General features: G+C 42.9%; 1 protein-coding gene and 1 long non-coding RNA gene across 8 annotated transcripts in view; one reads left to right on the forward strand and one right to left on the reverse strand.

The window, feature by feature from the left end:
- LOC144596672 (latent-transforming growth factor beta-binding protein 1-like) overlaps window positions 1-16985 on the forward strand; it is a 289705-nt gene that overhangs the window by 88928 nt on the left and 183792 nt on the right. For all 7 annotated transcript variants that reach the window (XM_078405313.1, XM_078405317.1, XM_078405316.1 and 4 more), the window contains 3 exons: window positions 1518-1739; window positions 2867-3144; window positions 7458-7560. In XM_078405313.1, the coding sequence (XP_078261439.1) occupies window positions 1518-1739; window positions 2867-3144; window positions 7458-7560 (603 nt within the window). The remainder of the gene's footprint in view (window positions 1-1517; window positions 1740-2866; window positions 3145-7457; window positions 7561-16985) is intronic.
- On the reverse strand, window positions 975-13956 carry LOC144596676 (uncharacterized). The gene is made up of 3 exons (XR_013547644.1): window positions 13879-13956; window positions 13463-13619; window positions 975-2961 (listed from the first exon to the last, which is right to left on the reverse strand). It is a non-coding gene; the product is annotated as an uncharacterized LOC144596676 (long non-coding RNA).

Here is a 16985-nt window from a genome sequence, read left to right on the forward strand (position 1 = left end):
ATAGAAGGCAGGGGGAACCCATGAGGAGGAAGGATGTTGGAGATGGGAGAAGGGGTCACCACTGGGAGGCAAAGACGACTGCCCAGAGAAAAACACCCAGAGTCGGAGGCAACGGACTAGGATCTTGACATTATGGTGAGCTCGCACCTGCTTCTCTCCTTAATATTCCTTCCAGTATCTTCACGATGGCAACACTTTAATCCTTTTGTCTCTGTTTTTATTCATCTCTAGCCTTTGTCCAACCATCTGCCTATAAAATCCCTCCTACACCTGTATCCACCTATGACTTGCCAAAGCTTTGTCCTGCCCCTCCTCTCTTCCGGCTTTCTACACCCCCCCACCCCCCCCAACCACAATCAGCCTGAGAAAGGGTCCCGACCCAAAATGACACCTAACCATGTTCTCCAGAGATACTGCCTGGATCTGCTGAGTTGTTCCAGCACTTTGTGTCTTTTTGTAGAAACTAGCATCTGCAGTTCCTTTGTGTCTACATTTAATAGCTTTTTGTACACTTGCCTTCAATCAGGGCATTGAGTATTGAAGTTGGGATGTTATGTTACGGTTGTGCAAGTTGGTGAGGCTGCACGTGGAGTATTGTGTTCATCTGTTCTAGCAAGATGCTATTAATTTGGAAAGAGTGCAGGGAAGATTTACGAGGATGTGGCCAGGACTCGAGGGCCTGAGCTGTAGGGAGAGTTTGGGAAGGCTGGGACATCATTCTTTGGAGCTCTGGAGGCTGGGGGATGATCTTATAGAGGTGTATAAAATCATGCGGGGAATAGATGGGATTTTTTTCTCAGGGCAGAGGGATCAAGAACAAGAGGACATAGGTGATGGTGAGAGGTGAAGAAAGATGTAACAGGAACCTGAGGGGCAATTTTTCTCACAGAGGGTTGTGGGTATATGGAATGATTCGCCAAAGAAAGTAGTCGAGGCAAGTATTATGAAAACATTTAAAAGACATTTGCATTTGTACATGGATAGCTGCTATTGTTATTTAGGGATACATTGCTGTGTGTCTGAAGAAGGGTCTCGAACCCGAAACGTCACCCATTGCTTCTCTCCAGAGATGCTGCCTGTCCCGTTGAATTACTCCAGCATTTTGGGTCTATCTTCGGGTGAAAAAGTTTTTCCTCATCTCAGTCCTAAATTGCCTACCCCTTAATGGTTGGGGCGATGCTGCGGCATTTATGCATGACTTTACTGTGTTACGTTATTGTTTGGGGTATTATTAATGCATATTGCTTACAGTTACACTGCTGTGTTATTATGTGCGATTATATTGTAGTATGAATGGTTGGGGCCACATTTCTCAATGAATGTGCCCTGCTCCAATTGCTGTGCTAATGTTTGATGTTTCTCATGCTTGGATTTACTTTTTTCAGTCGTCTGTCACTTGCCTGTATGAATTAATGTTTGATGTTTCTCACGCTTGGATTTACTTTTTTCAGTTGTCTGTCACTTGCGTGTATGAATTAACGTTTGATGTTTCTCACGCTTGGATTGACTTTTTTCAGTCGTCTGTCACTTGCCGTGTATGAATGGAGGACAGTGTACTTCTCGCAACAAATGCCAGTGCTCCCCTAATTTTACTGGCAAACTCTGTCACATCCCCGTGCAGTCTTCAAATGGGCATCAGCATCAGCATCAGCATCAACCGGACAAGGCTCCATCCTCTGCAGTAATTCACTCCATGCACACACTGCCCCTATCAGTTGGAGGAAAGCCTGGTGTACAATGTAAGACTCATTTCTCTTTTAACTACTCAATTGGCTTTATGTTCCTTTTTTGTCATGCCAAGGCAATTGATCTAATTAAACTGTGACTAGCGGATAGAGTTTCTTTACACTGCAAGGGAACCGAGGATCACGAAGAACGGACCAGCAAGTGGAATTGAGGCTGACAGTCAGATCAGTCCCCTTTTCCGGGGTTTTGTCCGCGCCCGGGTGGTGTTGGAGAGGGACTATGCGCTGTCCACGGGCACCCTGGGGGATTTCCGGGACCGTTGGACACCGCAGGGGATTGGATGCATCCTAGATAGGGATTGTAATATAATTGTATAATAGTTTCATTTGGTATATTTGTTTGTATTGCGTGGTCAGAGAGAGAGCAAATGGGAGGACAGAGAAGGGAACGGACAGACAAGGACCTGTCCAAGTCCTTCTGCAGAGTCCCTGTTTTCTCTACATTACCTGCCCCACCATTTATCTTCGTCTCAGCTGCAAACTTGGCCACAAAGCCTTCAAAAGTGGTCTGGTTGCCCTGGGAAGGATGTGGAGGGTTTGGAAAGGGTTCAGAGGAGGTTTACTCTAATGATATGATATAATAAAGAACCATTGATACAGAGAATGGTTGAACAGATTTAAATTACTTTCACTGGAATGTCGCAGACCTTATATAAGTATGAGGCATTATGAGAGGCATAAAATAGGGTAGACAGTCAGAACCTTTTCCCAGGTTGGAAATGTCCACTACTGGAGGGCACAGCTTTAAGGTGAGAGGGACAGAGTTTAAAGGAGGTGTGTGGTCCAAGTTTTTTTTACACACAGCGTGGTGAGTACTTGTGAAGGGCTGCTGGCATTGGTGGTGGAGGCAGTGGCATCTAAGAGCATTTTTGATAAGCACATGAATGTGCACGGAATGGAGGGATATGGATTATGTGCAGGTATATACGGGTGGTCTACATGTCATGTTCAACACAGGCATCGTAGACTGGAGGGGCTGTTCCTGTGCTGTACTGTTCCATGTTCCATGTTTTGTGATTCTTGCAAATGAACTTTAGACCAGTCGCAGTATATTCAGTGAGAAGATTTATCTGATGCTTATTCATCAGCCTTGTGTTCTGTTCTTTCTCTTCATGCCACAGTGAAGTTCTCTCCCAACATAGTGAACATCCATGTGAAGCATCCACCTGAAGCAACAGTCCAGATACACCAGGTTTCCCGAATAGACAGCTCATCCCTGGGACAGAAGGTGAAAGGTGCAAAGTTAAGCCAACAACAAATCTCTTATCACATCCAAAGTCCTTCAGTGTCCCATGTCCCAAATTCTGTGTATGACCACCATCAGCAAGTTCGCACCCGCCTCTACCCCAGAATCCAGTCAAAGTTGGGACGCTGCTTCCAGGAGACCGCAGGTGCACAGGTGGGACTTTACAACTCATTCCGTATTTAACTAAACTGTTAATGCCATTGATCAATTTCAAACCTTGCAGGTGGGCTCTATTAAGATCATAATCACAAGTGATACGAGCCGAATTAGGCCATTTGGCCCATCGCGTCTGCTCCGCCATTCAATCGTGGCTGATCTATCTCTTCCTCCTAACCCCATTCTCCTGCCTTCTCCCCATAACCTCTGACACCCGTACTAGTCAAGAATTGATCTATCTCTGCCTTAAATATATCCACTGACTTTGCCTCCACAGCCTTCTGTGGCAAAGAATTCCACAGATAAGGCAGCTTCTTTCTCTCCATACTCATCAGGTGTTCAACATAATACGATATTCTGTCCCCGTGTGTCTTTTTCCCACTCTTTCTGGTCCACCTAGGTTCTTTCCACCTCCTCCCCTATTAGCTGGATTTGTTAATTTGTTACCCTCCGTGACATGCTTCTGGCTATATAATTTCTCTTTTATCTAGTTGCACTTATTACCTGCCAGGTTTAATCTCCACCTTCTCTCACTTGGCCCATTTTCTTTTTTTTTTGGCTTCTCTGTTTTCACACATCACCTATTAGCTTCTGACTCCAAAGTCTCACCTATCGAGAGGCGAGTAGTACTAATGTACATGGGGGCATGCTGGTTGTTGGGCAAGTTGGGCCGAAGGGCCTGTTTCCACACTGTATGACTAACACACTATGACTCTATGACCTCATCTGGTTCCACCTATCACCTACAACCCCTTGCCAAACCCCTCCCTCTCATCTTCTTATACCAGCTGTCCTCTACGGCACTCTCAGTCCTCATATGGATATCAACCTGAAAGATCAATCATCCTTCTGCCTCCATAGATGCTGCTCAACCCACGGAGTTCCTCCAGCAGATTGTTTTTTGCTCCAGATTCCAGCATCTGCAGCCTCTGTGCCTCCATGTAACATAAATATTGGTTGATGCTGTGCTTTGAATTTCTGTGAGGAGACGTTATCATGTGTTCATTCAAACCATAGCCAGTCATAAATAGCACGCCGTGTTGTAGAAATCCAGAGGCAGGAAATTGCTGTTGCCATTGTTTCTTATTTGGAATTTGTTTGAAAAAGGCAATTGTTTAAATCTCAGTTTGTGGTTGCATGTTTTAACTATTGAAAGTTGTGATTTTTTAGAGCAGTCTGGATTGTCTAAAGATGTCTTGCTGCCTCATTTATATCAAAAGCAATGGGTTTATAGAACTGTGACCTCTTCATGGAATTGTAAGTGTCATTGGGTATATTTGATCAGGTCCGGGAGATTTATCTATCTTCTCACTCCTTAGGATGTCCAGCACCTCCTCAAGACAGTCTCAATTTTTTGTTCCAAGTTCCCTAGTCATCATGGCTTACTTCACAGTAAAAACAAAGAAGAAATACTGATTGAAAACCTTGCTCATCTCCTGTGTCTCCTGCCATACATGACTGCATTGTTTTTTGAGGGGCCCTATTTTTTCCCATGTTCCACTTTTCCCCTTAATATACTTACCTGATCTCTTTGGATTCTCCTCAGTCATAGCTGCTAGAGCTATTTCCTGTCCCTTTTTTTGCCCTCCTGATGTACCTCAGTCCTTTAAACCTCACCAGGGATACACTTCATCCCAGCTACCTATACCTGGCCCACGCATCCTTCTTTTTCCTGAGCATGGGCTCACAGTTGCCCCCAACACAGCACTTAATACAGATAAATTTGAGGTATTTTGGAAGTCAAACCAGGGCAGGACCAACAGAGTGAATGGCAGGGGTCTGGGGATTGTTGTACAGCAGAGGAATCTAGTAGTTTAGTTTAGAGATACAGCGCAGAAACAGCTCCTTCGACCCACCGAGTCCGCGACGACCAGTGATCCCGCATAGTAACACTATCCTACTCACACTTTACAATTTACAATCATACCAATCCAATTAATCTGCATACCTGAATGTCTTTGGAGTGTGGGAGGAAACTGAAGATCTCAGTGAAAACCCACCCGGTCACGGGGAGAACATACAAACTCCGTACAGACGGCACCCGTAGTCGGGATCGAACCTGTCTCTGATGCTGTAAGTGCTATAAGGCAGCAACTCTACCGCTGTGCCACCATGCCGCCCAGGTACATAGTTCCTTGAAAGTTGCATCACAGGTAGATAGGGTGGTCAAGAAGGCCTTCGGCAAATTGGCCTTCATCGGTCAAAGAATTGAGTATAGAAGTTCGGAGGTTATGTTATAGTTGAACAAGATATTGGTGAGGCCATGTTTGGTGAACTGTGTTCAGTTTTGGTCATCCTCTTATAGGAAAGATGTTGTTAATCTGGAAAGGGTGCAGAGAGGATTTATGTGGATGTTGCCAGGGCTCGACGGCCTGAGCTATAGGGAGAGGTTGAACAGGCTAGGACTTTATTCCTTGGAGGATAAGGGTGTTCTTATAGAGGTGCACAAAATCATGAGAGGAGTAGATCGAGTAAAGGCACAGAGTCTCTTGCCCAGATTAGGGGGATCGAGAACAAGAGGACATAGGTTTAAGGTGAAGGGGGAAAGATTTAATAGGAACCTGAGGATAACCTTTTTACACAAAGGGTGGTAGGTATATGGAATGAGTTGCTGAAAGAGGTAGTTAAGGCAGGCACTAACATTACGTTAAAGATACATTTGGACATGTGGATAGGAAAGGTTTAGAGGCTTTGGGGTCAATTGTGGGCAGGTGGGACAAGTGTAGATGGGGCATGTTGGCTGGTTGGGCCAAAGGGCCTGTTTCCATGCAGTATGACTCTATGACTCTATGAGGACATTGAACACTGTGTAAAGGTTAACAAACCTTCACATCATTGATCCTAGACTGATTGTGTTAGATTATTTGGATGGATACATGGCTTATTCTGGAGCATGAACCTATAACACAACATCCTGAAAGTTGCTTTAGATGGTTCTTCTGTAGAGGTTAAGGGCCGTTGGAGACATGCCAAATCTTGTTAGTCTTCAGAGGTAGGAGAGGCATTGGTGCGTTTTCTTGGACCGTAGCTTCAGGAAAAATGTTCAATGAAATATATGCCATGGAACTGTAAGCTCTCGGCTGTCTTCACTTTGGTGCCATCACCAAATGGGTCGAGGAGAGGTAGATAAGACAAAGGGAACATCTATGACAGGGTGAATCTCCAGTTGATGAACTTCCATGTTGTAGAGGTTATCTTGTCAATGCGTTAAATGGGGAAGTAAGGCAGGGGAGTGATGATGTCCTGCCATATGTATTGGGTTCAAATTATGTTGGCTGTCAAATGGTTTAAGAAATGTATTTCTCAGCTGCCCCATGACTAATCCTAGCAATTAACATAAAACTTGTCCAGTAGTTATTACCCTCTCTGCTTAGGGAATTATGTTTTCTCTATTGACATTATACTGGTTCTCATTATTTTATTCATCTTAATTAAATCTCTCTGCAGTTTCCTAGGCTCTAAGACAAGACAATCTTTAATTATATCCATAATTCCCAGCCATGGCAACAACCTTGCTGCTTTGCTTTGCACCTTTTCTTATTATACTATCGCAATCTTTGTAGAATAGGTTGACTGCGCTCTGGCTGTGACCTAACTAGGTCGGCACTGTGGCACAGCGGTAGAGTTGCTGCCTTACAGCGCATACAGTGCCAGAGACCCGGGTTCAATAGGTGCTATCTGTATGGAGTTTGTACTATCTCCCCGTGACAGCGTGGGTTTTTTCCAAGATCTTCAATTTCCTCCCACACTCAAAAGTTTGTAGGTTAATTGGCTTGGTATAAATGTGAATTGTCTCTAGTGTTAATGTGTGAGGATCACTGGTCGGTACCTCAGTGGGCTGAAGGGGCTGTTTCCGCACTGTATATCTAAACTAAATTAATGTAAACTAGTGCTTTATATAGTTTTCGTATGCAGAGTCATAGGAAGGAAATTTCCGGGTCCTGTATCATGTGTCCAGGACAGGAAAAGCAGATGTCCCATGAACCCTTTAAACTAGCTTATTTAACTGTCCTGTTACCTTCAGAAATCTGGACAAATTGCAAGGATTATTGCAACATTTAAGAAACAATTATTCAGGTACATGGATAGGGCAAGTTTAGAGGGATATGGGCCAAATGCAGGCAGGAGGGACTAGTGTAGATGGGATATGTTGGTCAGTGTGGGCAGGTTGGGCTGAAGGACCTGTTTCCACGCCATTATGACTCTATGGTTCTAAATGTGCTTCAACATCCAACAATCTCAAATGAACTGTTTGCCTTTGGTCATTGTGGAGAACTGGGACTAATTTAAATATTCTTCTTTGGTTATAGTGTGGGAAGCCTCTACCCGGCCTTTCAAAGCAAGAAGATTGCTGTGGAACTGTGGGCACCTCTTGGGGATTCCACAAATGCCTGAAATGTCCAAAGAAGCCTTGTAAGTCTGTTTGTTTAAGAATAAAATTGCTCTTAGAGCAATGAATTTAGTTTAACTGGATCCAGGTTTTAAATATCTTGCTCTCATAAATTACATTCATTCCATGGAGCTTCCAATGACACACTTTGTTTCCAGGATAACTAATTTGATGTTAACACTGTATTGTGCCAACTATTTCTGCATTGGGAATTATCCCCATGTGGATGTGTGGTATACCTGGTAGAATCCAATCATTCAATAATTAGCCATTTTAATTTCCTCTGAAACTGAAATTTAAAATGTCAGAATGTTTAAAAAAAACATTCGTGTTTAAATGTATCAGTCATGTTGCATTTATGATCTTCTTTAATGTTTTTCATGTGAAATCTTCACCTTACATCAATTACCTTTTAATTTAGTTCCTCTGAACTATTACACTTACAATTTAGTTTGTAGTTTAATTAATTTTCCAGGATGTTAATGTTCAATAAAGTGGACTGACGGGATTTTTAAAGGTAATTTCTTCCCAATAGATGTTCTGCAATTCACATTTAAAATCAAGATAATTTCTATAATCATATATTTATATTATGAAGTAGGTATATGTGGACAGAAGTAACACTATTCTGTGATGTGCACATTACCTTTCTTTTATTTTCCATAAGCTTAAAAAGAAAATTACATTGATTAAGACATATATTGAATAAGAGAATAGGTAGTATAAGTGAAGAAAGTGAATGGTATGTTGGCATTCATAGCAAGAGGATTTGAGTATAGGAGCAGGGAGGTTCTGCTGCAGTTGTACAGGGCCTTGGTGAGACCGCACCTGGAGTATTGTGTACAGTTTTGGTCTCCTAATCTGAGGAAAGACGTTCTTGCCTTAGACGGAGTACAGAGAAGGTTCACTAGATTGATCCCTGGGATGGCAGGACTTTCATATGAAGAAAGACTGGATAGACTAGGCTTGTACTCGCTGGAATTTAGAAGACTGAGGGGGGATCTTATTGAAACATATAAAATTCTTAAGGGGTTGGAGAGGCTAGATGCAGGAAGATTGCTCCCGATGTTGGGGAAGTCCAGAACCAGGGGTCACAGCTTAAGGATAAGGGGGAAGTCTTTTAGGACCGAGATGAGAAAACATTTCTTCACACAGAGAGTGGTGAGTCTGTGGAATTCTCTGCCACAGAAGGTAGTTGAGGCCAGTTCGAAGGGCCGAATGGCCTACTCCTGCACCTATTTTCTATGTTTCTATGTTTCTATAATCGACAGTGAAGATAGTTGTCAAAAATTACAGCAGGATCTTGATCAAGTGGGCTGAAGAATGGCTAATGAGTTTCATGTAGATAAGTGAGGGTGTTACATTTTGGGAAGTCTAACCAGGGCAGGACATTCACAGTGAATGGTAGGGCCCTGGGCAGTGTTGTAGAGCAAAGGGATATAAGGCACAATTGCTCTGACAGCTAGTTTGCAGTTCTGTAGCTGCAGCATATACATTTGTGCATTCTTGATTTCCATGCACGGAAATAGACAATGCAGGGAGGTCAAATGCTTCCATATTTCTTTATGAAAGGAACCCCATTTGGCCCAGTAAATGTCAGCTCTCAGAGCAATTGCATTTCCCCATGAATGTTCACACATATACAAGAAAATAGCCTTTTGACACCTCTTGGCCTGACTTCCTGTAACCTATACTCTGCACACTCCCATTAATCTTCCTAGGTCCTACTACCCATGTTCATTAGGGTTCATTTACCTTGGCCAGGTAACCTGCATCTCTTTGGTATGTGGGAAGAAACCAATGCAGCTGGAAGAAACACATGCATTCACGGGGAGAACGTGCAAACCATGCAGATAGCATCCGACGTCTGCATTGCAGTTAAATTGCAGGAGCTGTGAGGTAGCAGCTCAACCAGCTGTGTTACTTTGCCACCCTGGGGGTGCATGTGATTCTTTACTCTGTTTCTTGATGCAACATCGATTAAAAGGGTGTTCCATAATGGATACAGTCTGCACCCAGTCCATCAGCCTTATGCCAGCCAGAGCTGACATATCTCGGTCAGTTCCATTCATTTGAATCGGCTAGGTGACCTGGATGGAAACATTTAGTGAAGTTAACTGGTCTTTTTGTTTGATTTATTTTAATTAATATTGATATTGTCAATTAATTCATATTTGTGTTTCTAAGTGCCTATGGCAGTGAACCTGAGGAATTGAAGAGGTGCCACAGAAGGCTGTGGAGGCCATCAATGGATATTTTCAAGGCAGAGATAGATTCTTGATTAGCATGGATGTCAGAGGTTATGGGGAGAAGGCAGGAGAATAGGGTTGAGAGGGAGCGATAGATCAGCCAAGATTGAATGGCGGAGTAGATTTGATGGGCCGAATGGCCTAATTCTGCTCCTATCACTTATGAACTTATGAAGATTAGTGAGGCTGCAGGTCCAGTCTGAGTTGGCAGTCTTGAAATGTGGGACGAGTCGAGGACAATCCAGCCCAATGTTTGTCATGGGTTTGGAGAGAGTGAGAGCAGGATGGGCACACCAATGCAGTTTCTCTACTTCAAACTGATTATATTTCTGAGGAAAATACCTCTTTAAGGGGAATAATTTAAAAGGTTTTTAAGTGTGGGACAAGCAAAAAAACTAGTGCAAAGTATGAGGGGAATTTATGTCTGTTGATCACATGCAACCAGGAGGAGGGAGTGAAGAGGTGTAACGGTTGAGTTGGTATTTCAGCATAAGGTAGAAATTGCAGTGCGGGTAGAAATGGGAAAGATCAATGTGTAAGAAGGAACCGCAGATGCTGGGTTAAACCGAAGATAGACACAAAAAGCTGGAGTAACAGTGGGGCAGGCAGCATTTCTGGAGTGAAGAAATGGGCGAGGATTCGGGTTGAGACCCTTCTTCAGTTCTCTCCAGAGATGCTGCCTGTCCCACTGAGTTACTCCAGCTTTTTGTGTCTATCTTGGGAAAGTTCAGTGTTTGAACAAAGCTATCGGGATTGTGATGGGACCAAGAGAATGGGGAAGCATGTTTGATTAAGGTGCAGAATGGGAAGGAAGTCACTGAAGACTATTGCCTAGAAACTCATCCCCAGTCAAGTGTACTCAGAGATACATTAACAGAGTTGCCACATCCGTAGGTCGTGTTCTATTTTTAATGTGGATAAATGTGAGGTTATCCACTTTGGTGGTAAGAATAGGAAGGCAGATTATTATCTGAATGGTGTCAAGTTAGGAAATGGGGACGAACAACGAGATCTGGGTGTCCTAGTGCATCAGTCACTGAAAGGAAGCATGCAGGTACAGCAGGCAGTGAAGAAAGCCAATGGAATGTTGGCCTTCATAACAAGAGGAGTTGAGTATAGGAGCAAAGAGGTCCTTATGCAGTTGTACAGGGCCCTAGTAAGACCGCATTTGGAGTACTGTGTGCAGTTTTGGTCTCCAAATTTGAGGAAGGATATTCTTGCTATCGAGGGCGTGCAGCGTAGGTTTACTAGGTTAATTCCTGGAATGGGGGGACTGTCGTATGTTGAAAGACTGGAGCGACTAGGCTTGTATACACTGGAATTTAGAAGGATGAGAGGGGATCTTATCGAAACATATAAGATTATTAAGGGTAAGATAAGAAAATAACTGCAGATGTTGGTACAAATCGATTTATTCACAAAATGCTGGAGTAACTCAGCAGGTCAGGCAGCATCTCGGGAGAGAAGGAATGGGTGACGTTTCGGGTCGAGACCCTTCTTCAGACTATTAAGATTATTAAGGGGTTGGACACGTTAGAGGCAGGAAACATGTTCCCAATGTTGGGGGAGTCCAGAACCAGGGGCCACAGTTTAAAAATAAGGGGTAGGCCATTTAGAACGGAGATGAGGAAAAACCTTTTCAGTCAGAGAGTTGTAAATCTGTGGAATTCTCTGCCTCAGAAGGCAGTGGAGGCCAATTCTCTGAATGCATTCAAGAGAGAGCTAAATAGAGCTCTTAAGGATAGCGGAGTATGGGGAGAAGGCAGGAACGGGGTACTGATTGAGAATGATCAGCCGTGATCACATTGAATGGTGGTGCTGGCTCGAAGGGCCGAATGGCCTACTCCTGCACCTATTGTCTATTGTTTATTGTCTATAAAAAGGCCACAGGTGATGGATTTTAGTGGCCAGATAAATTTAACATTATTAACTGGTATATGTATCATTATGCAATTTTTATTGTCAATGTCTTAATACATGTCTATATATTTTTTCTTTATAGGCTATTGCTAATTAGTTATGGATTCCAGTAGGGATTTGAAAATAGTGCTGTACTAGCTCAGTTTACATCAGCAAGCTGCTTGTTTATGAACCTATTTGAAAGGAGAATTGGCTGAGATGTAACTTGAATATTTACTGAGTAAATTGACCGGAATTGTTTTCTTGTGCTCTGAATGATATTTTACCAATGAAATGTTTGAAATTAGTGGAATATACATAATGGCTCTTGCTGTCAAAGTCTCTGAATTACAAATTGCTCTGTGATAAAACTAATGCCATGTTATTTAAACAGAGATGGCAAAAATAACTGCATACAAATTATTCAGTCAGTTTTAGTGCATGACATAATATTGTTTTTGATTCCCTGCAAAGACCGCAAAATCTGATCTGATACCATAGGAAATCATTCACAGTTCAGATGAGCCTGCACTGTGTGACATGGCTGGACCACACAGAGGCCTTTATGTTCACATTAGCTGGCACTGTCCTGCGGCACCATTCATCCCACTAATTTCAAACATTTCATTGGTAAATTCTGAGCACAAGAAAACAATTCCACTCAATTTACCCAGTATATATTCAAGTTACAGCTCAGCCAATTCATTTGTGCTGACAATAGAGACAAAATGCTGGAGTAACTCAATGGGACAGGCAGCATCTCTGGAGAGAAGGAATAGGTGACATTTCGGGTCGAGACCTTTCTTCAGACTGAGAGCCAGGGGAGAGCGAATCTGGAGAAATGGAATGGTGAGGTGTGAAAATGACAGATCAAAGCAGCAGATGATAAGGAAATGTAAAATAGTTAATTGTTAGCTGAGGGAAAGGTGACAAGGAGGCTGCTGTTGAGATGAGAATTGTGCTTGCGACTCTTTGTATTGTTGCTCTTCATTGGCCTCCAGCCTTAGAAGATGGGCTTGTAGAACCTCACTCACAATGATTGGATGCCCTAAAATGAAACAAAATCTATTTCTTGGCTTTTTCACTCAATGAAACGATTGAGATGCTGACTTGTGAAGGAGAATGCCAGTGTTTCTTCATTTGCACATTGTGCTCTGCCCAACGAGGCAGCTCTCTTTGCTGCCCATTGGAAGTGAATGGACAGGCAGAGCAGTATGCCACTCCCCTGATCTTCCACTCCCCTAATCTTCCTCAATGTTCTGGAAATTAAAAAGCCCGGTGCAAAATCTGTCCTTTGGGACAATCTGCAGGAACTGTCAGTTGACAGATCATGAATGTACTGCTTTTGCTGTTTGCCCACTCAGAGCAGAAGGACCTTACAATTACACCTCATCGTCCACAACATATCAATTTTGGGAAAACAACTTTGGTTGTTAAGCAACTGAGCAATGACAAATTTGCATAGAGCGAAGTCCCTCTCATTAGCATATTGGTTAAATTAAACTGCCAGTCGGGTATTTTAATGCCCCAGCTATTAGTTGTGGGCTACAGAAACATACAGAAACTACAGTGTAATGTGGTAAAGGTGTCTGGCCACGATCCTTTCCATTTTCTACATTTCTAATTATAGTTTTGTTTATTTAAATTAGTTTATAGGTACAGCGTAGATATAGGCCCTTCGGCCCACCGAGTCTACGCCGATCAATGATCCCCGCACTTTTAACACTATCCTACACACACTAGGGACAATTTTCACATTTACCAAGCCAATTTATACCTGTACGTCGGAGTGTGGGAGGAAATGGAAGGTCTCAGAGAAAGTCCATGCAGGTCACGTGGAGAACGTACAAACTCCATACAGACAGCACCCATAGTCGGATTGAACCTGGGTCTCCGGCGCTGCAAGCGCTGTAAGGCAGCATAATGTAATAGAGCTGGAAAAGAGAAATGCATTCTGGTTGCAGTCTTATGACAATTACCTTCGGAAAATACACCCTTCATAATTTTACCTTTACTACAAAGAAAACAACCCAATTTAACCCCCTTCTAAAATTATTGGATCGCCCTCATAAATCCCCCCTTCACCTTATCGCATGGTGTCAAATCCTTCCTGTATCATTGTGACCAGAACTATATTCAGCACATGCACTTCCCAATTTACGTAATAGGTGACTTATGTAAAGTCGCACTTACATAAGCAATTCTCCAAGCTCGATAGTCTTGGTAGCAGTGTGCTGTTTCTGCAGCCTGTCAGCTGTTCTTGTAGATGCCCTCACGTGGTCGCTGCTTTGGAGTTCCCACGTGGTCTCTGCATTGAATAATAACCTGACGCATGCGCAGTAGCACTTCCATCTCCGACCTACGTAGCACCTGACTTAATGTAACCCTTTCGTAAGTTGGTGAGCATCTGTCCTCTAGATGTTCTCCACTTGGTAGTTTGTACAGCCCTGGCACGACTATTCTGCTCTTTCTATTTTATGCTTTGGCAAATAGAATATATCAAGAATGTTCTTTCTCCTCGCTTTATCCATCTGTCGATTGCCTCTATTACTCCACATGTTTTAATATCTTACCTCGTTTTGTGTGTAGTCCGTTGCCTAGTTTCTTCTTCCCAAATGCCTTGCCTCATTGTGGGCTGATTTCCATCTGGCACATTTGTACTCACTTGACCACAACACTGATATTTACTCCCAGTCCACAGTTTTATTTCTGAGACTCGACCACATGACCAATTTTGGTATCATCATTAGAAGGGTCTAATATTGAAAGAGTCATTTCAGCAATGAGTTCGCCTTCATCTTTCTAAAGCTGAATCAATTTTCTAAACCAAGCTGCTTGTGATCTCCTTGTTAAGAACAGTTCTTTGACCTCTGCAGTATAAAGCAGTGTAAGAAAATAACATCGCCTCTGATATTTTTCTGAATTGCTTGGTGGGATTTTGAAAAGAAAAATGCTGCACTTTGAATAAGATTTAACGATTTCCAGAAAGCATACAGTAATTATGTTGTCATGGTAATTTTGCTAAAAATGCGCAAACCCTTCATATACCACTGCCAATCCAATAAATCTTGAACAGAAATACAGTAAACCCCCATCATAACGGACCATGGGAGGGGGAAATGGAGTCCGTTATTGCCAATTGTCCGCTACAACTAAGTAAGGGATCACTGAGCAATAGGGTATCATTGTATAAGCAGTAGAAACAAGGAACTGTAGATGCTGGTTGATGCACAAAAAGACACAAAGTGTTGGAGTAACTCAGCAGGTCAGGCAGCATCTCTGGAGAAAATGGATGGGTGACGTTTCAGGTCGAGGCCCTTCTTCAGACTCTCGGCCTGGAATAGGGCGTGGAGTCCAGGTGAGTTGACGGACTGACCTGCTGCTGGCTGGGGGAGAGGTGAAAATCAGTGGTCAGTAGGTGACTGGAGTGCAGGTGAGGATCGGCAGCGGGGGTAGCAGGCACAGCCTGGAAGTGGCCCAGGAAGCTGTGTGGTCTGGCGGTGGCGGCAGTAGGTCCGGCCTGGCATTTTATGCTTTATAAAATGCTTAATTATGTTGAGCAAGATGAGTCTGCTAGACCGGCATCCCATGAGGAGGTGGAAAATTAAGGTTGAGGAAAGGGTGGAGGATGTGCAGTGGGTGCGAGGGGTGAGTTGAAGGGAAAAAGAGAGTAATGGACATTAAGGAATTTAACAAGTTAAACAAACCCTTTTTGAGGAGAAGGAGCGGACACACAGAACCTCATGATGAGGCTGAGGAAGTTGTGAGCTGTTTGGGCATAAAGAGCCAATTCTTACTGGGGGTAAAAGACGGTTTATGTTGGAAGTTATGAATTGGTGCTATAAATAAATATATCCTTTGAGTCACTGAGTAATGTTGTGGGAAAATGAATGTTGGATTATATCATTTGTTGGAAGAATTTTAAATGATTGAGACTTGTAATCAAAAATCAAAAATGGGAATAAGAAATTGTCTAATAATTTACTTGCTGCTTATAATATTGTCTGGAATCGGCATGAAGATGGTGTGCAGCACTTCCAGGCATCGATTCTTGGTCTTAAATAAAGCTGCTTTGTTTCCGAAGCTGGGGGCTTTTTAATCTGGACACAAGAGAGCGCAGATGCTGGAGTATGGAAATAAAACTGCTGGAGGAACCCAGCAGGTCAGGCAGGATCCGTGGAGGCAAAGGACAGTGCAGTGATCTGTCCATTTTTCTCCACAGATGCTGCCTGGCCTACCGTTACTCCAGCAATTTATTTTTTGCTGCAGGCTGTTTCATCGGCTTACTATAATATCTGCTCGGATTGTGTGCTCCACATTGGGGATAATCAGAAATGGCAATTGGTTTAGGAAGCAGTGGTGATTTTTGGATAGAAAACAAGTTAAACATCTTTAGTTTATCTTTCATCGGTTTAACCAGCATCTGCAGTTCCTTCCTGCACAAGTTAAACATTGTGGTCCAGCTGTTGACAGGCATAGAAAAGCCAACTGTGGAACAAGGAGAGCAACCTAAGAAGTGATGCTTTCAAGATTGTCAAGTTGACCTAGGAATGTTTATTTCTCCCAACTGGTTATTTCTAATTTTGTTGAATCGCTGCTGTAGTGCATGTTATTTGTGTCATATGATGGTCTTTCTTTTATAATGCAAGCGTCTGTTTTATTTTCCTGAGGTAGGGACACGACAGAAAAAATGGGAACAGTAGACCAACAGTAAAGTGAGTAAAGGAATAGCAGGTGAAATTTAGCTTAGAGAAGTGAAAAGTGATGCACATGGGGAGTTAAGGCAGAGAGAGATTCTTGATTAGTACGGGTGTCAGGGCTTATGGGGAGAAGGCAGGAGAATGGGGTTAGGAGGGAGAGATAGATCAGCCATGATTGGATGGCGGAGTAGACTTGATGGGCCGAATGTCCTAATTCTGCTCCTATCACTTACGAACTTATGAATTTATGAAGTTAAACCACGGCAAGACATAGACAGTGAATGACGAAGCCCGGAACATCCAGTACTCAACATGACTGCGAACAGTGATTTTGTTTCTCTTACCACAAACACAGCTTGACTTGCTGTGCATTTCTAGCATTCCCAATTATCATTTTAATTCATTACCAAGTAAAGCATAAAATGCCAGTAAATCATACTGGTCGACAGGAAAATGTAACATTTGCAGCATATCCTATTGCTAAATTTCACTCACAGGGCTTCCTGTAAAATTCTTCACCCTTGAGCCCCCTGTGGTGGTGTCTAATTGGTTAGAAAGAATTGAGTCACTCATGTTGTCTGGTTGGTATCTTGTGCGTGC

The sequence above is a fragment of the Rhinoraja longicauda genome, chromosome 9, assembly GCF_053455715.1.
Source record: "Rhinoraja longicauda isolate Sanriku21f chromosome 9, sRhiLon1.1, whole genome shotgun sequence".
Classification (NCBI taxonomy): Eukaryota; Metazoa; Chordata; class Chondrichthyes; order Rajiformes; family Arhynchobatidae; genus Rhinoraja; species Rhinoraja longicauda.